This window comes from Akebia trifoliata, chromosome 8 (genome assembly GCF_017979445.1).
Source record: "Akebia trifoliata isolate Shusen 1 chromosome 8, ASM1797944v1, whole genome shotgun sequence".
In the NCBI taxonomy this organism is placed as follows: domain Eukaryota; kingdom Viridiplantae; phylum Streptophyta; class Magnoliopsida; order Ranunculales; family Lardizabalaceae; genus Akebia; species Akebia trifoliata.
The window spans coordinates 43,505,346-43,527,515 of record NC_141382.1 but is presented as its reverse complement, the minus strand read 5'-3'; the positions used below and the strand labels follow the sequence as shown (position 1 = coordinate 43,527,515).

The 22,170-nt window shown below is 35.0% G+C and overlaps 2 protein-coding genes, 1 non-coding gene and 1 pseudogene across 4 annotated transcripts; 1 reads left to right on the top strand and 3 right to left on the bottom strand.

The window, feature by feature from the left end:
- Positions 1 to 4,352: 4,352 nt before the first annotated feature.
- LOC147396999 (pentatricopeptide repeat-containing protein At1g71490 pseudogene) lies at positions 4,353 to 9,845 on the bottom strand (annotated as a pseudogene). Its single transcript, XR_015181129.1, has 5 exons — positions 9,631 to 9,845; positions 5,843 to 8,364; positions 5,333 to 5,472; positions 5,176 to 5,263; positions 4,353 to 4,681 (listed from the first exon to the last, which is right to left on the bottom strand). The product of XR_015181129.1 is annotated as a pentatricopeptide repeat-containing protein At1g71490 pseudogene (transcript).
- TRNAA-CGC (transfer RNA alanine (anticodon CGC)) lies at positions 9,810 to 9,882 on the bottom strand. Its single transcript has one exon. It is a non-coding gene; the product is annotated as a tRNA-Ala (tRNA).
- A 3,639-nt stretch (positions 9,883 to 13,521) lies between these two features.
- LOC147396997 (calcium-dependent protein kinase 2-like) lies at positions 13,522 to 17,862 on the top strand. Its single transcript, XM_086452362.1, has 8 exons — positions 13,522 to 14,365; positions 14,919 to 15,062; positions 15,175 to 15,327; positions 15,716 to 15,831; positions 16,080 to 16,247; positions 16,368 to 16,495; positions 16,653 to 16,752; positions 17,478 to 17,862. Exons 1-8 carry the CDS (start codon positions 13,669 to 13,671, stop codon positions 17,568 to 17,570), a joined length of 1,599 nt encoding a protein of 532 aa, XP_086308488.1. The 5' UTR covers positions 13,522 to 13,668; the 3' UTR covers positions 17,571 to 17,862.
- A 1,319-nt stretch (positions 17,863 to 19,181) lies between these two features.
- Positions 19,182 to 19,893, bottom strand: LOC147396996 (RNA-binding (RRM/RBD/RNP motifs) family protein). The gene has a single exon (XM_086452363.1). It carries the CDS (start codon positions 19,752 to 19,754, stop codon positions 19,380 to 19,382), a length of 375 nt encoding a protein of 124 aa, XP_086308489.1. The 5' UTR covers positions 19,755 to 19,893; the 3' UTR covers positions 19,182 to 19,379.
- Positions 19,894 to 22,170: the final 2,277 nt, after the last annotated feature.

The window sequence follows — 22,170 nt, the reverse complement described above, 5'->3', positions numbered from 1 at the left end:
GAAAACATAGAATTCACTAGAAAACCTTATATATTTTCCTTCATCTTCTATCCCGAGATGTTACTGATCATTTTGATCAATATCCTATTCAAACAATGATGAATTAATGTACATTTGATCATACCAAGGGATTGGTGTGTTTCCTTTTCATGGTTCTAGAAATTGTGGAATCCTGAAACAAGAACAAAATGCTATACATTCGGTTTGAACAGAGGCAAACATAAATACATAGCCAGAAACAACAATTTAAGATATATCTCAAATGTTTTGTTATATTAGAAAAATGTGTTCATCATCTTTCATGTCTTGCAAATCAACCTCCAAAGCTGTTCCATCAAAGAAAAATCTTCCCAATCTTCAACCTCCATTAGAATAATGTCCACTAATGGTTGTTATCATTGATTGGTCCAAAGAGAGATCATTACCTTTCTCGGGAGCCCTATACACACAAAATTAGCAATTACAAACAAAATGCTACAAACCTATTTTGTAAACTTGATGATAAATACACAAGTGATTACTAGATATAGAAGAACTATGTATAAAATTGTTAATAATGGTAACATGAAGGAACTCACTGCCAAACATGCCTCGTCAACTAGGTAATTATCAAATCAACATGGATGGAACACAAACAAAATGCAAATTTTTGACTCACCAAACAAAACTGATACGTGTTTAACGAACTTGGCCCAATCGATCGATACAAAGAGCATACACTCATACATATACAAACAAGGATTAGTTAGGTTATGGATGATGACAAAAGAATGTCATGGAAACTTAAATAAAATTCAAATTTTCATAGTTTAAATAAAGCTTTAGCTCCTAATTTGACTCTTCCTACTACAATAGGGCTTTACCCAAGATAGTAAAAAAACCTAGAAACTTACCCAATCTCCAAAATAAGATACTACTAGCAGAATTCAACTCTCAAAATCTGAAAAATGGCTAAATCACACCAACATAAACAATTTACTATTAAATTTTTTGTTAGGTGTTAGGAGCAATAAGTTATTACTCCTATTAAAGAAAAGATCAAGCTAAAGTCCTTCTTTGAAAGTCAAGAAATCTTTCTCAACTAATAAAGCGCAAAGTCTGGAGAGAAGAAATCTACAGAAAATCAAGTACAAAAAAAATCACCATCAAAGCAATCTTCTCAATCGATCACGCGCGAAACACGGAGAAAAGAAAACTACGCACAAGTTACCACTTTTATTTTTTGTATTTGATTCTTAATTAAAGGAAAACACTAAGATTTGTATCTCCATTTTTATCAAAATTAATATAAAATCATTTATGATCTTATTTTACGAATCTCAAGATATAATTATGAAATTTGTTGTCGACAATATATAAGGTTAAAGAATAGTAATTGTCAAATTTTAAGTTTTACAACATACCAAGCCATGCTTGCCAAAGTTTAGTGTCGTTCATTGTGATCTTGGATAACTAGGTTTTTGTGACTGCTTAAAAAAATTTGTCTAGGCATATGAAGAATTGTGATAATTTCTAAACATTACATCTATTTATAATTAGAAAAATACTGACGTAACATTAAAATGTACATCGATTCTCACATCACTGATGTGGATGTATGTAAGAAACCATAGATGCTTTCATCGAGATACGAGTGAAAAGCATCTATGATTTCTTACCTACATCCACATCAGCGATGTGAGAATCGATCTACACTACAGCATGACTCTTATAATTATTTATGATTGCACCAAGAACAATCTTGACGTTTTGTAATTATGATGTTTTACCGTACTTTACAAGTGATTAACGAGACCATTTTTAGACTTTTTACAAAGTGTGTTGGAGTTACCTCAAGATTGTACCTCATATCACACTTTCCTGATGTGGAAGTCTGTAGAATTATAGATGCTTTTTCACTCATTTCTCGATGAAAAGCATCTATGGTTCTTATACTTCCATGTCAAGAAAGTGCGATACTAGGTACGTTCTCGATATCACTTGAGTATTTCTTTAACAAAGCACTTCGGGTCTGGATCGATGCTTTGGATTCCAATTAGGATCCAATCTGGATTGACTATGTCTTGATCCGGTAAAGACCTTATCTAAAAATATGTTAGAAATTATGTAAATTGTATGATATATCTATTTAAATATATGTAGCTTATTTAGGATTTATACATCAAATTAGGTTTGATCAAGGCCGATTGTTTTGATCAGGTTTCGGATATTAATATTGAGATCTAATAAAACCCAATTTGTTAACTGTTCCATCTAATACTTAGCCGGATTCAATCCATTGACAGCCCTATGTAGATAGATCTTTATTCCAATCATCTCGATGAAATTTTACAATCATGAAGATCAAAGATTATAAATAATCGATCATGACGATCAAACATGAATCATCGAGATCAACATCCAAAATGTCTAGATTGCCTCTGTTACAATTGTTGATGTTGAAGTCGATGTAAGGCCATCATCGAATGGACAAAAATTAATCAGGTCAGTGGGCCCAAGAATGATCAGCGACTTTGACGTACGTGGAAGCTCAGCTTTGGTGTAACAAATCTGTTTTACAGTAACAAAACTTCTAAATTCCCCTTTTTAATAAGTAAATCTGTTAGAACCTTAAAAACAAACAAAATCCTTTTCTTTTTAATAAGTAGACCTTCTAGAATCTTGAAACAGCTAGCTCGTAGATTCCTCCACGCGCTTCCATGAAATCACCAATTCAATCAATTAGGGTCATTGTGACAACATTCTCCAAATTTTTTTTTTTTTTTTTTTTGTTTTTTAAGTCACAATTAATTTGCAATTCTTTCAACCCAGGATTTAATCCCAATTTCTTGTCCAAAAGTAATAATATATATATTTGTGTACTTTTTATTTTTCCCAAAAATATTTCAAATATTTTCCTTACCCGAATTATTCTTGAGTTTGACTTTGTCAATATGATTAGGGTTAGGTTATAAAGGAAGTTTATTAGGAAGGATAGGTCAAGTGTTTGAAATCTCACGAAATTATGAATTCATTAGGAGCACCCTCCAGGATCCGATTGACCCTTGACTAAATTAATTGCACATAGGACTTTTTGAAAGGGGTGGTGCATGTGACTGTGAGATTAGACTCACTCGAAGGGTAGGGATACCCACGATAAGCCAAAAAAAAATTAAAAAAATCAAAATCAAAATCCAAGTTTTTTATTTCATTTAATATTTTACTTTGGTTATATGAATAATTTACATTTCCGTTAGGAATTTTATTATTTTCATAACTTGGGAGGTGAAACTGTGAAAGTTTTATTGGTCATGCGATCCCTATTAATCGTATTTCATAACTTTATTTATTCTCATTTATATTTGTGATGAGTGGGACTTGTAAGTTCTACTTCTATCTAGTGGTAACATGAGATTCATGTAGTTTGTAGATTAATATTATGGTGATTGAAAAATCAAAGCAAAAAAAAAATATATTCCATGTTATTATTTTGTATTTTATTCTATTGTTCAAAATTTTAATCCTATATAGATCAAGAAAGAGTTGTGCTAGAGTAACATTGAAATTGACATCGTTTTGAACATTAGCGTGCACAGAACCATAGATGCTTCTCACTTGTATCTCCATGAAAAGTATCTATGATCCACATCAGCAATGTCCCAAACGATGTCAATTTCAATGTTATTCCAGTATTTTCCATCAAGAAAATAGTGGTCTCATGATTTATAAGTTCCAATTGTCATAATCTCATAAAGTTAAAGTTAGAACAAGGATTATGGTAACTACACAAGACCATGCGCTCACATGTCTGTTTTGGCCTAATAGTCCATTCTTTTTTTTGATCGGCTCATATGGACAAATTTGGTAAGGCACTCATTAGATTCCAAAATCTATATACATGGGGAGTGTTCAGAGGCCTTAAACTAAAGAGAGCCAAATATTTTTCAACGTATGGGTTCGAAGTTTCGGAATGAACTGATTTTTTTGAGGAGGATGATTTCTAAGATAAGGAGATTATCTGCACAAAAGAACAACTCATTTTGTAACTTCTAACCCCATAAAAAAGTGTTTACAAATAATCAATAGTCCACGATTCTTCAACTTGTAAATTAGGGTTAGAAGTCTCAAAATGGGCTATTTTAAGTGACGATGATCTCAATCCGAAACTTTTAGCCCCTACATTGAAAAATATTTGGCTCTTTTTAGTGCCTCCAAACGCTCCCTATATATATATATATATATATATATAAAGGACCCTTCCCTCAATCGAAAACATAGAATTCACTAGAAAACCTTACATATTTTCCTTCATCTTCTATCCTGAGATGTTATGATTTTGATCAATATCTTATTCAAACAATGATGAATTAACGTCCATTCAATCAAACCAAGATATTAGTGTGTTTCCTTTTCATGGTTCTAGAGATTGTGGAATCCTGAAACAAGAACAAAAATCTATACATTCGGTTTGAACAGAGGAAAACATAAATACATAGCCAGAAACAACAATTTAAGATAGATCTCAAATGTTTTGTTATATAAGAAAAATGTGTTCCTCATCTTTCATCTTGCAAATCAACCTCCAAAGCTGTTCCGTCATCAGAAAAATCTTCCCAAGCTTCAACCTCCATTATAATAATGTCCACTAATGGTTGTTATCCTTGTTCGGTCCAAAGAAAGATCATTATCTTTCTCGAGAGCCCTATACACACAAAATTAGCAGTTACAAACAAAATGCTGCAACCCTATTTTGTAAACTTGATGATAAATACACAAGTGATGAGTAGATAGAGAACCATGTATACAATTGTTTATAATGGTAACATAAAGGAACTCACTGCCAAAAATGCCACGTCAGTTATGTAGTTATCAAATTTTTTTTTATTGATAAAGATGAGTTTATTGAAAAAAGAAAATTAGGGGGGTCGAGGGGACCAACCAAAAACAAAACAAAACAAAAAAAAACGACATAACAAAGAAGAAAGGAAAACAACAGCGAAACGCTCCTATAATACTAAAATAAAGAAACGATATATTAAAATAAAGATGTAGCTTACCAAAAAAAAATTTAAAAATAGGTGTATGTAGAACAAATATGAAACACGAACCAAGTGCACAAGTTATAATCATTTCAGATCCTTAAATCTTAAAGAACAATTATAATTGTCAGACAAATTAAGAAGCTAAATTTCTTACCAAAATAAGGCCAATAATATTTGTTGGGCTCCCAGTCTAAACAGGTATATGACTGTGCCCCTTGATCATTATTAAATGCATTGTATGCCTAAGAAGAGCCACGGATTAGAGTTGCATAGAAGTAAATACTAGATACAGAAATAACTGACATACATACATGTTAAGTTTGGAGTCTATATCAAAGGAACATGTTTTGTATATGGGCGCCATAGCATCTTTAACTGTCTTCTGTGTCCAATCCAAAGCTCCAGCAATTATAGTTGTTTAATCATGGGTTAACTCTCCACCATTCCCTGCCTAAAAATGTATATGAGAATGTCAAGACTGGCAACTTAAGTTATCCAAGATGTGTTCATCGTCAGTTTAGTTCTAGAATATGGTTCAAACACCAAAACCTCTGGTAATAATTTTGTGACTATTTCGTGAACCAATCATTCATGTAAAGTCATGTAAATTGTAGGCCATTGCAAATTAAACTATATCATCTTCATTGTTCCCTTGAAAGCCTCATCCCAACCGTCAGGGAAGCAAACTAAACATTGTATAAACATATATGGTTTGTCATTCTACTCTACTACCTTTCCAATCAAAGAAAAGAATTAAAACAGAAGGATTTAAACACAGAACTCACAGAACAAAGTAAAGAAATTAAAAACTAAACACTGACCAGCATTCTTCCTGTCCTGGGGCTAACCAGCCTTAATGAAGACTTTGAAATCGATTTGGCCAAGGGACATCAATCCAAGAATAAGACCAAACGTTAGGCCAGCGAATGTGACAAGGGCTACGCATATGATGATATGTATCCAGAACAAGTTGCAACATGGCTCATCCATCGAAGCCACCACTGTGCACTTTCTCTGAAAAAAACTCAGCTCAGTTAAGGTGAGAGAATGGGTATGATGATGGATATGATTTATGAGAGATTTAAAGGATAGGATTGTACAACACTTTAGAAATCCCTACTCAGGTTTCATCTCCAATAGTTTCTCAGCTTGAGAATCTCAGGTGCCCACTCCCTCATATTAACGTTCCCATGGACCTGACATGCACCTATAAGAGTTGCCCAAATGGCAGGGCTAGGCTGAAATGGCATTTCTGTGATTATCTGCACTGCCCTTCTTATCAAACCAGCTCTCCCAAAAAGATCAACCATGCAAGAAAAGTGCTCCATTCGGGGGTTTATCTTGTAGAAGCTAACCATCTTTTCAAATAGAAATTGGCCTTGAGATACAAGACCAGAGTGACAACAAGCCGACAAGACAACGACCATGGTTATGTGGTCCGGTTTGAACCCACGCATGTTCATCTCCTCAAAGAGCTTTAATGCAGATTGTCCCTCCCTTTGCATCCCATACCCGAAAATCAAGGAAGTATAGGTGACTTCATCCTTCTCACTCATAGAATCAAACACTCTCTTGGCTTCCAAGATTTTCCCAGATTTTGCATACATGTCCACAAGAGAATTCCATGGTAAAAGCAAATCTTTGAACACTTTGTGTCTCAAGATGTAACAATGGAGCTCTTTGCCATGTTGGAGGTCTGCCACTCGGGCACAAAGGGGAAGAATGCAAGTAATTGAGACATAATTGGGTTCAAGCCCAGTCAATACCATCTCTCTAAAGAGGATTGAGGCTTCCTCAAATCGATTCAAGTGGGTGTAACCCGCGATCATGGAGTTCCATGTAATTAGACTCTTAGCTTCGGTTAACTGGAATAACATGTATGCATGTCTAAGGTGCTTACACCTTGAATACATTGTAATCAACGCATTTTTAACATTCTCAACCCTATCAAGAGAGCTACGAACAGCATAACCATGCATCTCTTTCCCCAAAATTGCAAATCCAATTCGCGAACAAGCACCCAAGCCGATCACTATCGCAACAGAATCTAAACAGGTCACATGATTTCTCATTTGAGATATCAATTCAAGCGCCCCTAAGTAGTTTCCAGTCTGCAAACACCCTCCGGCTATGGTATTCCAAGTGACAATATTCATCTGGGTATTCCCCAAGCGCATCCTATCGAACAACTCCAAGGCATGTTCCCACATACCCTTGGAAGCGTAGCCAGATATAATAGAATTCCAAGAAACAACATCCCTCTTCGGCATTTTCTCAAAAAGACTACGTGCGACGTTGACCTCCCCACACTTTACATACATTGAGACCAAAGCATTTTGTACAAATAGACTCCATTCAAGGCAGCTAGAATCAATGGACTTGTGTACCTCTCTCCCAAAATCTAGATCAAATTTGTAACCACAAACCTTGAGAACAGACGGGTAGGTGAAGTTGTCGGGTTTGACGGCCATGGAAACCATTTGTTTATAGGCAGAGAGAGCCTCCTCACAATAACCATATCTAATATAAGCAGAGATCAATACGTTCCATGGAAGAGCATGCCCAAAATTCGAATTCTCGGTAATAACATGAGCAGAAATGAGATGACCAAAGGTTGAATAGAAAGTGACAAGCTTAGGAACCAAAAAAGGGTGTCGTTCAAGACCTAGAGTGACGATGTGAGCATGGATTTGTTTACCTTGTGAGAGTGATTTAAGGGTGGTGCATGACAAGAGGAGTGAGGAAACGGAGTGTAGGATTAAAAAAGAGTAAGAAGAAGTAGAGAAGGAATGGAATTGTAAAAGAGAGAAGGCTTCAAACGCCTCAGATAACTGACCTTGGCTTGCAAAGCTCTTGAGGGATGACTGAATGAAATCAATGAGAGATTCTTTCCCAAATGTTGGGGAAACTTTTTTAAGGGAGGATTCTATGAGCGTATCTTGGGATTTGTGCAAAATGTATTGTTCCAATATTGATGAAGAAGATGATGATGTTGATGGGTAATTATTATTTTGGAGATTAAATTCTAAGATGGTGCCCTGTTTCCACCTTCTAGGGATGAATTTTTGGAGTTGTAAGAGGTTTCTATGAAAAATGGGAGACGAAGAGGGCATCAAGTTGGTTTCTGCTGCAATTTTTTGACATTGACTTCACATAACTTGAATTCTATGAAAACAAAAAGGTGATGACGTTGGCGTGGAGTTATTTACCCTGCGGGACTAATTTCAGGGTAGCCACCTACAATAAAGGAGATGGATAGGGGAGGACATGCAGTCTGATGCTTGTTGATGTCAGAGTTTGAGGTAGTCCAGTTTTGGGCTCTAGGTTGAACCTTTTATAGCACCTAAAAAGAAAAAAAAAGAAGATGATAAACAATCTCAGACAAGAATCAATCAAACAAACATGAAGAAAACAAATAAGATTTCAAACCATAATTCTAAGGATTTCTTTTCAAATTTTGTAATTCCTGAATATATTTCTAAACACAGCACAACAATTTCTTTGAACCATCAAAGCACTGAGATTATGCACATTTTCAAGATTACACATTTCCATCAAATTCTAGACGTTTAGGCCCTGCTTGGAACATTGTAAAATGCAAGATATTGCATTTATGGTATTTTGCAACTAATGGGTATGTTTTGAATGTCTTATTGATTGAATGCTTGGTAAAATATTTTAAAAAATATAAAGACCCCACAAATTTTTGCAAGGAAAATGGAAAAAAAAAAATCATAGATTTTGTGTGGGTTCTTCTATAACAAAAGATGAGAGAAGCAAAAGCCTTATTAAAGCTTTTATTTCAGCTTGGAAAGTTTGAGGACTTTGGAGCTAGTAGGTATATTTTTTGTTTCTTGGCGGAGTGGGATGATAGAGTTGATTTGGAGCAGTCATCGAAAATGAGGCAAAAAAAATAATTCCAGAGGAATGAAAGGGTGGAAAGTGTGTGTGTGTGTGTGTGTGTGTGTGTGTGTGAGAGAGAGAGAGAGAGAGATCTTGTAAAGGTTGGTATGGGCTTGAGGATTTTTTTGAGGTAGAGGAATTTGTCGTGTATGTTCCAAGAGTTGGGATTTCTGTCTGGTGGTTGGGTATGGATTTTATCTATATTTCCAAAGGGTTGGTCATAATCTACAGCTTTTGCAACTAACTGTTTCTGAGCTAACCCTAGACTAGATGTTGTTGTTGATGGAGGAAGAAGAGGAGTAGAAGATCTTCCCACCCTACCCTTATCAGATAGATCAACAACAAGTAAAGAACCAACCCAATCCCACTTCAAACTTCAACCAACACAATAATCCAGTCCCACTCCCATATAATACCAAAATTTTCCTCTCCTCTACTCTACTCTACTCTACTAGGGTTTTTATGATTTTTACGATAGAGATGAAGACAAAAGGGAGAGAACACCTGATGTTCAGAAGAGTTCGAACAAACAAATGTCTCTCTCTTCTTTTTTACGACACTTTAACAATGGGAGACCACTACTTTCATAACTTACCGTAAAACTTTCCATTTTCGGCGATTTGATAACAAGCAGAACCTTTGTTGAGAAAAAGTAAATTTATTCAATCTAGTTATGAATCCAAAGAAGAAAAAGGGGGTAAAGTACCTAACAACAAATCTCTTCAGCGCCGCCATTTCCATTTCAGTTCGAAGCCTTAGAACATAGCCAGAGCCAGGTAACGAGTTGCACTTGCAGAGCAGAGCTTCCATGGAAGCTACATAACAAGATCGAAATACTACAACGATAAAAAAATCATCATTTTCATTTATGACTAAAATTTTAAATGGAGGTGCGGGGAATCGAACCCCGTGCCTCTCGCATGCGAAGCGAGCGCTCTACCATATGAGCTACACCCCCATTTCGCTTCTTTCAGTCATCTACTTTTTTTATTTATAATAAAAACAATGGTAATATAAGTGGACTTTAAATGAGTAGGAATCGGATCTGAGTTACTCAAATGTGAAATTTTTTATATTTGGATCCAAACCCAACCTGGACCCTATGAGATAAAACCTTATTTGAATCAGTCCACTTTGGCTTAAACCATATCCATACCGAGTTGAATTGCTTGACAATCAAGTCAAGTCGGGTCAAATAATTCCGATCCGTTTAACATTTTTTCTATTTTATTTCTTTGCTAATTGTTATATTTATTCTATTTTATCATTATAATCTCTTTATTTTATAAAAATTCTTGTTATATCAAAATAAGTAGAAAATGATACTTTTAAAAACTTAAAATATAGCTTTTGTGGGGGGAAATTCTTGAGCACGGACACGTGGCTCGATCAGGGGCCAAGATTAATGATTTGAGGTCGTGGCTCGGTTTATTAATCCCGACGAATGCATGCATTCCGAGTTCGGAGCTGAGCCATCAGTTCGTAGGTCGGTATGACAGGTCTGACAGATGAGCCTGCAATAGACAGCCAGTTCTAACCACCCACGTCATGTCAGACCAAATCTGACTTTCTCAGAAGTGATAGGGCAGTTGCAACAACTCCTGCAGCTGACATGTCAGAGAGTAGGCTAACTACCCCAAGTCACCTCAAGGGGTGGCACAGAAAACGAACAAGTCGAGCACCTATATAAGGAAGAAGATTATGAGTAAAAGAGGTTCGAATTCTTCTTCTCTAAGCACATTGCACTGATCAATTTGGCTAACTTGATCGTCGGAGTGGGCTGTTTTGCAGGTCCCCCGAGCTTAAAAGAGAAGGAAAGTGTAGAGCCATTTTCGTGCATCTACAGCTTTCAAAACAATCTATCATTCGAGTCTAGGTGGATATAGGTATGGATCATTATTTGACTTAGATCCAACTCGGATCAAGGGACGTGAAATCAGATTCGATTCATTTTTTATTTAAATATATCCACTCCAAGAGTCTAAACCTTCTAAATTTAGATTTTGAATCACTTGATTTCAAATAAATTTCAATGTATTTTATGCCTAATAAATGAGGTAACATGCTTTCAAGTGATTTTATTATAAAATCATTTAGGATGCATATTTAGAACACAATGGTGTGCCAATACCATTATCTTATATTTATGGATTTTGAAAATGCACGGTTACTAAACTCTTAAATTTAAAATTAAAATTCAATGATGAAAAATAATTCTCTAAAATAAATAGAATCTTAAGGAGCATTGGAATGTAAATCTTTTTGTTTTATTTCTTAAGGTTATAGCAGATAGAATCTGATTGGAGGGTAATATAAAAAATAAAAATAAAAATTACATAAGATGTTCAAGAGTTTTTAAAAGGAAATCAAAGCAAAAGCAACTCATATTTATTGAAAATAAATTAATTGAACCTAAGGATATATCATATAGACTGTCGCATAGTTTTAAAACTCATTAAGTAAATTTGAAGCCCGGCTGAGTTGACTTTACTTGATTAGATTTTGAAGTGATTCGACCTAAAATTTGTTGGAATTAACTTATTAAGTCAACTTGTCAACCCGGGTCCTGTCGAAAACTCAATCGAGCTGTTCAACTATATATAACATTTTTGTTGGGTTCATTATAAAATATTAATAATTTAACTCTTTCAAGTTGACTCGCAAGTTTTACTTGACTCAACTCACTAGATATCTAAATTGAATCAAGTTTGAGAACTATGATTTTTGGTTTCCACGTTGGGTAAAATGTGAGAGAATAGCATTAGAAAATGGAAAAATCATTACAAAAAATATGCAATCAAACGCCGAAAAAAAATTATTTTCCAAAGAAATCATTTTTTTAACATATCTACAATGCAAATTTTTTGAAGAGGACAATATATATATATATATATATATATATATATATATATATATATATATATATATATATATATATTTCTGTTGAAGGTTATAATAAATAGAATCTGGTTAAAGAGTAGGGTGATTTTTTTTTTTTTTTACCCAAGATGACAGTTCTTGAGCATGGTTTCAAAACTTGATTTGTCATCTAGTCTCTTCTCTTCATGAAGGCATTTATGGTAAGGGTTGAAGACAAAGGTAAGGTATCTCTAATAGTTACCACGATGTGGGGAGTAGGACTAAAAATAGGCTAGATTTTATTTGAAATCCGAATAATTAGAATCTAATTTTAACGGATTTGATTCTTTTAAGCATATCCGAATTAAAATATAGATTGATGTCTCTTGACCCAAGTTGGATAAAATTCATCCATTTATCCACTTATATTCAAATAATATAATACTTTTATATTTTTTAGACTATCTTTCGTCATTAAATAAATGTTGAGTACAATGGTAAGAGTTACTCTTCAAAAAGGGAGAGGTCAAGTTACATTTTTAATAAATTTCACTATGGTACACACATTGTTAACGTGAACGTATGTATTGAACCATAGACTGTTTTTACCCAAATAATAGGAGTGAAAAGCATTTATGGTTTTGTGCTCACCTTCCCGCCAGCAAAATGTGAAACATAGTGAATTTTAAAATCACTTTAGCACAACTCTATCCTAAATATCAAATGAGTCATTGCGAATGTTGTATGACAGTCAATATCCGTCTACTGCTCATTTTATATTTAAAGTCATTCCAGCAATATTTAATTTAGTAAGATGTCAAATCTTAGGGTTGTGAGCTCACATATTAACTTCAACAAAAAAAAAAAAATATATATATATATATAATATATATATATATAATATATATATATATATATATATAATATATATATATATATGAACTTTGAGAAAAAAAAAAAGGAAAATGCTGAAGTAACATTAAAAGTGACATCATTCCAAACATTGCTCGATGAAAAGCATTTATGGTTCTGTGCACACCAATGCGTGAAAGGCTGTCAATTTCAATATTACTCCAGGTCGACTCAAAAATGAATTACGAAAAAGTTGAATTTTAAATTCCGACAATGATTTTATAACTCAACTCTAACAGGTTAACTCAAAAACTCGCCAACTTGGCATGTGAAAGAACCGTAGATTTTTCTCTCACGATACACAACTGCACATCCCCATAAACATGTGCAACTGTGTATCCGAAGGAAAAAATCTAAATTTTTTTTTTCACATACCACATCAGTGAGTTTTTGAGTTGTTCAGTCGGATTGAATTAGAAAATCAGCACGAGAGTCTTTGGGAGTTTTATAGCCGTACTGTTTTTAACAATTCAGATTAAACTATAAAAAATGATTTTATTTTACTTTTTCTTTTTCTTTTTCCTTTTTTTTTTTATTGTGGGTTTTTCCATGAAATCTAGCAGACTGTTGTGTTGTTGGATTGCCAATGTGGTAATCCATGTGACCACTCATCAAAAAAAACAGATCATAGGACAGGCTACACACCCCCTCCCAATCGTCCACGTGTCAAACCTGTTATTCTCAATCCTACAACCCCCCAAAAAAAAAACTTAATAAACCGTTGCTTCCCACCAATTCCTCCCAACCTTCCCTGTACTTGACTCTTTCAAAATATTTCAATCTCTTTCTCTCTCCTCTTAAATTAAATTGTTCTCATCAATCCAACCTGTCTCCTTTATTTTCCCTACTTAAAATCTTTGTTCTCTCTCTTTGCTCTGTCCCTCTTTCTCTCTCTCTCTCTAGATGCATCTCCTTCTCCAAACCAACCCATCTCTCTCAGATCTCTCCTCCTGAAGTTCTTCCTTCCACCAACATGGGTAATTGCTGCTCCCATGCCAACCCAGACCAAGAACCCAAAACCCAAAAAACAGGATCAATTTCCATCAAACCCGACGCAAACGTGGAGTATCCGGGTTCCACCAATACTGTTCCACCAAAGCCACCTGGCGCTGCAGCAGCAATCTCTATAACAACAGCTAAGCCTTCCAAGCCTATCCCAATTGGACCCGTCTTGGGTCGACCCATGGAAGATGTTCGATCAGTTTACACAATAGGGAAAGAACTCGGACGTGGCCAATTCGGTGTGACTCATTTATGTACCCATAAGTCTACAGGGGAGCAATTTGCATGTAAAACAATAGCTAAACGGAAACTCGTCAACAAGGAAGATATTGAGGATGTTAGGAGGGAAGTTCAAATCATGCACCATTTGACAGGACAACCTAATATTGTTGAATTGAAGGGAGCATTCGAGGATAAACAATCAGTTAATTTGGTGATGGAATTGTGTGCCGGTGGAGAGCTTTTTGATCGGATTATAGCAAAAGGGCATTATACAGAACAAGCCGCAGCTTCATTGTTGAGGACGATCGTCCAAATTGTTCATACATGCCATTCGATGGGTGTCGTACATAGAGATCTTAAGCCAGAGAATTTCCTTCTGTTGAGCAAGGATGAGAATGCTCCCCTCAAAGCTACGGATTTCGGTCTCTCTGTGTTCTTCAAGCAAGGTTAGTTGGAACCTTAAGTCTCTGCTATCCTATCTAATACGTGTTGGGCTTTTTTCCTATGTCTATTTTTTGTCAGGTTTTGTTAAAAACTTAAGGGTTTTGTGGTGGTGAAGTTTCTGAAATAACTTCCGGATGAGATAAACTGATTTAACCTTATCCCAGCTATTTGGGGTCAGCAACATAAATCTTATTTCACGATTCAAACTCAATCTCGATTAATTTTCTTGTCAGGTCTTGTGATTGTCTTTGAAAATTTGAAGGATTTGTGGTGTTTAAATTTTCTAAAATAACTTGAGATGAGATTAACTGGTTTAGTCTTATTCAAGCTATTTTGGGTTCAGCGTCATGAATCCCATTTCTCCATTTTCAAAATCTTTCTAGAGTTGTAACTTCAATCAAACTTTTGAGTTTTCTTGATCTTTTTTTACTACCTCAATCCATATCCCCTTTGGCTCTCTTACTTCACTAGTAATCTAAATTCAAAGACGTCTTTCTGCTCCAATTCAGTTCCATTGAGTACTAGAAGAGTTTTAACATTTTTTCCTTCCAACAGGCGAAATGTTCAGAGATATTGTGGGTAGCGCATACTACATCGCACCTGAAGTCTTGAAGAGAAGATATGGGCCAGAAGTCGATATATGGAGTATTGGTGTCATGTTGTACATACTTCTCTGCGGAGTTCCTCCTTTTTGGGCTGGTAATTTCTTATTTTTCTGACACTGTTCAATCTCATACTGCCTATCCATAACACATATAGAATTAAGTGTGTGAACTGACTAGAAATGTTTAAATAAATAAATTATGTGCAGAATCAGAGCATGGAATTTTCAATGCAATATTGCGTGGACATGTTGATTTCACGAGTGATCCATGGCCTTCAATTTCGTCTGGGGCCAAAGATCTTGTCAGGAAGATGCTCAATACAGACCCCAAGCAGAGGTTAACAGCATTCCAAGTCCTCGGTAAGTAACTTAATCGAAAGAGAAAAAGAAATTGAGAATAATCATTGTCAAAGCCTTATCCCAAAAATTTGAGGTTGGCAAAACGATTCTTGTTCCTTGGATCAATTATTTCCAAAGCCGCTTGTTAATTCAAGTGTGTTTGTTCATATCTGCTCTCATTACCTTAGTTTACATTCTTTTTGGACTTCCGCTCACTCTTGTAGAATGTTCAACTTGCATGTTCCTTTTAACTAGGACCATAATTGGCTTTTGCTGTACCAGCTAAATTGTATATACTGCTTGAATTTTTTTTCTACTAATCTGTTTTACTGATTGAACTTTGTAATTTTCTATCGCTATGAGACATTAAATAGTATATTTTTGCTAATAATGCATATGTTGATTTCAGATCATCCATGGATCAAAGAAGATGGAGAGGCACCTGATACACCTCTTGACAATGCTGTCTTCAACAGGCTAAAACAGTTCAGAGCAATGAATAAGTTCAAGAAAGTTGCTCTTAGGGTAAACTTCCTAGCCTTCCCAAAAGTGTCAATATTAACGGGGGAAAAAATCATTAAATCCTATTAGTTTTACGATAATTTCAGTTGTGTTCATCTCGTAAATAATACTTTTAACTTCAACATATAATTTTGCTAATAGTCTTAGCATTATCACTGTTCATTGTTAGAACTCCATACGAGATCAATAAGCATAAGAACTCATATTTTTTGTCAAACTGAACTCTTGTTTCCTTTCCTTGAATTGGATAGGTGATAGCAGGTTGTCTATCAGAGGAAGAAATAATAGGATTAAAATCAATGTTCAAGAACATGGATACTGACAATAGTGGAACCATAACCCTTGAAGAACTGAAGCAAGGGCTCTCCAAGCAAGGAACAAAGCTATCTGAGTATGAAGTTAAACAGTTAATGGAAGCTGTAAGTTCTTTATAGTTCCAACAAATACCATCTTATTTATTTACCCCTCTTGTGAGAGTTCAAATTTATTTCGGGGTTATTTTATGAATATTTATTTTTTGGTGGTGTTGTTGAAAATAGGCTGATGCAGATGGCGATGGGACCATAGACTATGACGAGTTCATCACAGCAACGATGCACTTGAATAGAATGGACAGAGAAGAGCATCTCTATACTGCGTTCCAATACTTTGATAAAGATCATAGCGGGTACGTAATAATGGTAAAATAATTTATCATCATTTAGAGAAAAAGATGGGAGTTCTGATTTGCAAGATTACAAACCACACTTTGTTTCTTTCATTAGATCTTTATGTTTGATAGAGTTCAGTAGTTCAGCTTTTTTCACTGGTTCTCCTCATCTCAGGTATATTACAACAGAGGAACTCGAACAAGCACTCAGGGAGTTTGGCATGCATGATGGGAGAGACATCAAAGAAATCCTTTCCGAAGTTGACGCTGACAATGTAAGAAACCCAAGAAAAGTGGAAAACATTGCATATATTTTCTTCCATATTTGCTACCAACGTTTATTTCGAAAATTAATATCTTTAATATGGGAAAATACTTCTTGCAAAGTGCATTTTGTTTCATCCATCATCCTTTACACCTTATTACAAATATTAGGGTTGGCAACATGAAACTTATTTCAACATCTAGACTTATATCTTCTGACAAGACTAGTGTCTTTAGATCTTTCTTACTAGTTCAATCCAAGTCATTTCCATCCTTCCCCTTGCCTTGTGTGAGACCATCCTTTCATTGATACCGATATTGGTCCCCTATGGACATAACTTCCCCACATTTTCTCTCTTGTTTGAGTTTATGAGATTCCCGAGGTATTCTACTTTTTTCTTTCCTAGTGTCACCACTCATCCATCTTAAACATTTGCAGAACTTTCATACTTGGTCCATGAACAAGATCTTCATTAATAGTCCAATATTCAGCTCCATAAAGTATATCTAAATCATGATTGTCTGGTAAAAGTCTATATTAGGATGGCTAATACATATCAATATCATAATACTCGAAGTAAATCTCTTCTTTAGCCACTCAACAACACTGATCACTCGATCACATCCTTACCAATCTCCACTTTTATAGATATAATAGTACTTAAATCACGGAAGTGGTCACTTTGGGATATTTGGAAAATGATGACAATGATCTAAATGTTTCTGTCAATCACAGGATGGAAGAATCAACTACGACGAGTTTGTGGCGATGATGAGAAAAGGGAACCCAGAAGTGAACCCAAAGAAGAGACGCGACGTGTTTGTCTGATTGGGTATTGATCCATCACGAGAAACAAAAAATCAGACAAAGCGTTTTGGAGTGTAAAATTATGTATATCATCCTGCTGTGTTTCCATGGTGGAGACACTGAAGGGTATAAATATTTCAAGTATTCATGAAACTAAATATTTCATGAATAGTCTTTGTACACTCTATGGCAAAGTGAACTGGGAGATAATTCAACTCCAATCGTCTATGGAGTTTGAAGGTTGTGGAGTTGGTTCTCTCCCTTTGTGAACAAGAAACATTATAACCAAGTCAGAAGAAATGAATTCTATTAATGCCTAGGGATCAATGAGTACTTTTTTTTTTGTTAGGTAGAATCAATGAGTATTTTTCAATGAGAAGCTAGATTATGTGTGGATTTCAATCTTCTTGTTAGTTCATCGTGTCTATGTTGTACACATTTCTTTGGGAGACTGAGGTGGCCCACATTGTCATATTAGCCTCCTATAAAGTTAAGCCTACATTTTATAATTTAAAACAAAATAGTAATTAAGTTTATCTTATCAAAAAAAAATATATAATTGGGTTTTAGATAAAGATAATTGTTCCCACTAAAGAAATTCTAATTTTGGTAGGACTAGTAGCTAACAATTAGGAAATAACCACATTCATGACCTCCTTAAGGGAACCACTTTTCTTGATGCGTGAAAGTTATTTAAGGGGTAATTTTAGGTGGGTTTCCAGTTTAGCAAGAAAAAAAATATGATTGCATGTAATTCCATTAATTCATATAATAAGGCATGCCTAGAGTAGATGATTTCTCTCCCCATCCAAAGAATATCAGAAGGAAGATAGACAGAAGCAAAAAAGAGAGGATTACCAAATCTGATTGCCACAGTTGGAGGTAGGGGTGTCAATGGATATTACACAAATATGAGCATACCCGATATCCAAATCCGATTCAAAACATGAATATCTCGAAAAAATATCCAATATCTGAATTCCACCTAATTAGTATCCGAATTCAAATCCAATTAATTAATCAAATATCTGGTTCATCCAATAAAGTGAAACAGATTCAAACAATATCTGAAATCCAATCCTATTTGATTCCATGGATTAGACATCGAAGTATATATAATATATTCAATACAGATTTACAAGTAGGGGCTTGCCCCCACAAGAATTTTTAAAATTTCTAAGGATTTAATAGATAACAGAGGAGGAAAAAAAAACCGTCTATATTACCCTCATAAAAAAATTCCAAACTTATAAGGGTGGTCTTAGTTGCCCCCACATAAACAAAATCTTGGCTCCGTAAATAATATAATTATTATATAATATATTGAATCGAATGTTATCAGAGCAGATATATCAATATTCGAATACGCATCGGAAAAATATTTGAATATAAAAAATTATTTGAATTTGAATCCTATATTCCAAAATTTTGGATAGTATCCCATCATACAAATCGAATACAAATTTTGACTATCCATTGACACCCCCTAGTTTAATATTTTACCAACGTCTAGTATCAAGGCTTTAGGACCCTAGGCTATGGTGGTTGGTTTGGATTTTGTTGTTTTAGGTTCATCTAGATTCTAAATGGCTATGATCACTGAAAAAAATTACCAACAAGTAATTCATGTAATTATACAAACAAAACTAAATCAAGAATCTTGATTCTTGTACAATATCCAAGTCACATCTAATCACCGTGCACAATATAAGTTAATTCAACCGAAATCTATCTAATTATCTTCGATCAACAAAAACTAAAAGACCCAAACCCCAAATCAGATCAGATCCCCAAAAAACCCTAAAAATTCAAACATAAAAGCTATTAAATTTACTTATCTTTGGTCGATACTCCATACTTCTCCTGCATCTTTGCGATTTCGTCCTCCTTCTTCTTCTGGTCGACTTTCTTGCTCATCTTCGCCTGTTGATAGTACAATACGATGAGATACCGATTTGCAACGTTGAATCCAGAAAGGTGATCGACAGCCGTCTTGGCATCGTATATGTCCTCGTATACTACGAAGGCGGTACCCCTCGTATCCTTGTTCGTACCTATACGTATCTGACGTATGGCACCGTATTTTCCGAAGATATCGTACATTTCCTCGCTCGAGATGTTGAAGGGGAGGTTTCGAACGTATAAGACTCTGTTCACTTCAGGTGGAAGACGAGTGTTTCCCTTTCGCAGACTTATCGTCGCCATTAATGGATACTCTGCTTTACTACTATAACCAAACTCTAGGGTTTGAGGTTGAAAGAAGTTGTAAAATTTGGATTTTGGATCGAAAGATTACTACTAAGGAACACAGAACTAGGGTTTGTACTTTGTAGGGAAGAAAGCGGAAAATTATTATGAGAAGAGAATAAGATGACACGTGGCATATAATTATTAGAAGAATTGGGATAATCTGACCACCTACGTGTAAAAGTCAATCGATTACCTGACGTGACAAGTTCGAGAACCATAGATATGTGCTCCTAGACATATACAATTGCACTTCCCCATAAAAAATGCATCCCGAGGGAACTGTGCACACTAAGGAGCACACATCAATGGCTTCCAAACTTATCATGCCAGATAGTCAATTGAATTTGTCACGTGTAGTAGTTAGATTATCACAACTCTTATGAGAACATAAAGATTTATCGTCTTTATCAGTTCATTGTTGAATCTTGTTCTGGATGAAATCGCAACCCATCCCTGGAAATTTGTCTTCTCCTCTTATAAGAGCTCCAATGCATTACCCTTCCGTCTACCCATCACCTCCCAATTGTCGACATAGGTAATGTTTGTCGATATAGGTAATGGAGTCCAAAATTTTCAATTCGAATAGAGGACCCATCCCTCACCATTTTTTAGGTTTAGACATTTTCAATGCCCAAAAAACAGTACTCCCGTGATTATCCATCTTTTTTGGAGGGGAAAAATTCAGATAATTATATTTTTTTTTTTAATTAATATAAAAAAAATTTTAATCTGAATTGAATTTAAAAATTATTAAATAATTTAAGAATAACACTTATGGGTAGCACGGTTGGAGTGCATATCACATGGATACCCATAATTATTACTCACAATACTTAAAAAGACTCATTTATGGGTATGGATAGAAGGTGTTGCATGGGAGATGCTCTAACCAAATTAAAATTTAGGAAGGCTAATATGGGCAAATATGGCCGAATTTGGTTGATCCTACTAGGCCCAAAAGAGGTACAGCATAGTTAGACCAATCATAGGGGGGTGTTCAAAAAATCTGGAACCAGTAACCTAGACAGGTTTTTTTTATCTGAAAATCGGATTAGAATCGATAACTTACTCGAATCGTGACCAACTCAATCCTCATAGGTTCGATTTCAAGTTAGGTGTCTGAAACTAGACCAAACTCGAAATCGGACCAATAATAACTCGGAATACAAACCGAAATCATTATCCTAATATTTGACCTGCGTTGTACCACTTCAACAATCTTGAGACCGTTTTAACGTTGAGTTCTGACATCTTTTTAAAATAAAAAAGTAAAAAATCGTGGGAATCATGACACAGTATCGACTCAATTTTATGCAATTTTTTTTTTATGGATTTCGAGTTAAACCCGAACTAGAATTGGAATTGGATTCAGACCGGTTTCACAAGTTTCAAGAGGGTTTGAGTTCACCTTCAGACCATCGGTCCGGTTTGAACCCAGAACCTATCAATTTGGCCTAGGTTTCAATTTACCCCCAAATCGGATCAAAACCTGGTAAATCAGTTTCATTCCAGTCCGGATTACCCAACTAACCATGCCTAACTAATCAAATACTCCTCTTGGACCTAAATTAGCTATGCCCGGACCTAACAGACCGGGTGTTCAGGTTGATTTTGAATTTTGAAAAAAGATTAAATTCATGCATTTTTCTTTTAAATCGTTTGGAATCATTTGATATTGTTTTTAATCAAAACAGGAACCAACCTGGAACCTAATTGAAAAAATGATTACGGATAAAATTAAATTTGTTACTTATAATAAATTTTAGTTCTCTTTTATTAATAAAATCATAAATCTATTCATAAATAATATATACAAGTAAAATATATTAGAAGGCCAGGTCAAGTTGGACATTATTAGACTCTAGTTCGGTATAGATTTGTCGAGTTGAAAAATCTTTTGAATCCAACCCACGCATTGTGGGCTTAAGATCGAGGCTCTCATCCCCTCACCCTTTTAATTAGGTCGGGCCAGACCAGGTTAACGGGTCAATTGGCTCAATTGACACCCCTAAACCAAACCATCTCAATTGAATTTCCTCCAATTGATCCTCTATTGGGAGATCCCCCCCCCGGGGGGTTGTTACGTACCCTTAAAAGAAAACATTCGCTATTACATTTTAGTTAGTGGTGCAACTTGGTCTTGTTCAAACCGAGAATCGAACCAATCGATAGTTTTGGATTGGTTTAGAACAAGTTGTGATTTGGTTATGGGTTAAGAAAGTCAAACCAATCAATTCTATTCGATTCTCAATTCAAGGCTTGTATAGAATCAAATCCATAAAAATAAATATTAATTTACTATAGATTGGAGCATGAAATAAGGTGGAGGATGCTTGATTTTTTTTATTGTGCTCATCGCTTAGGATTTGAG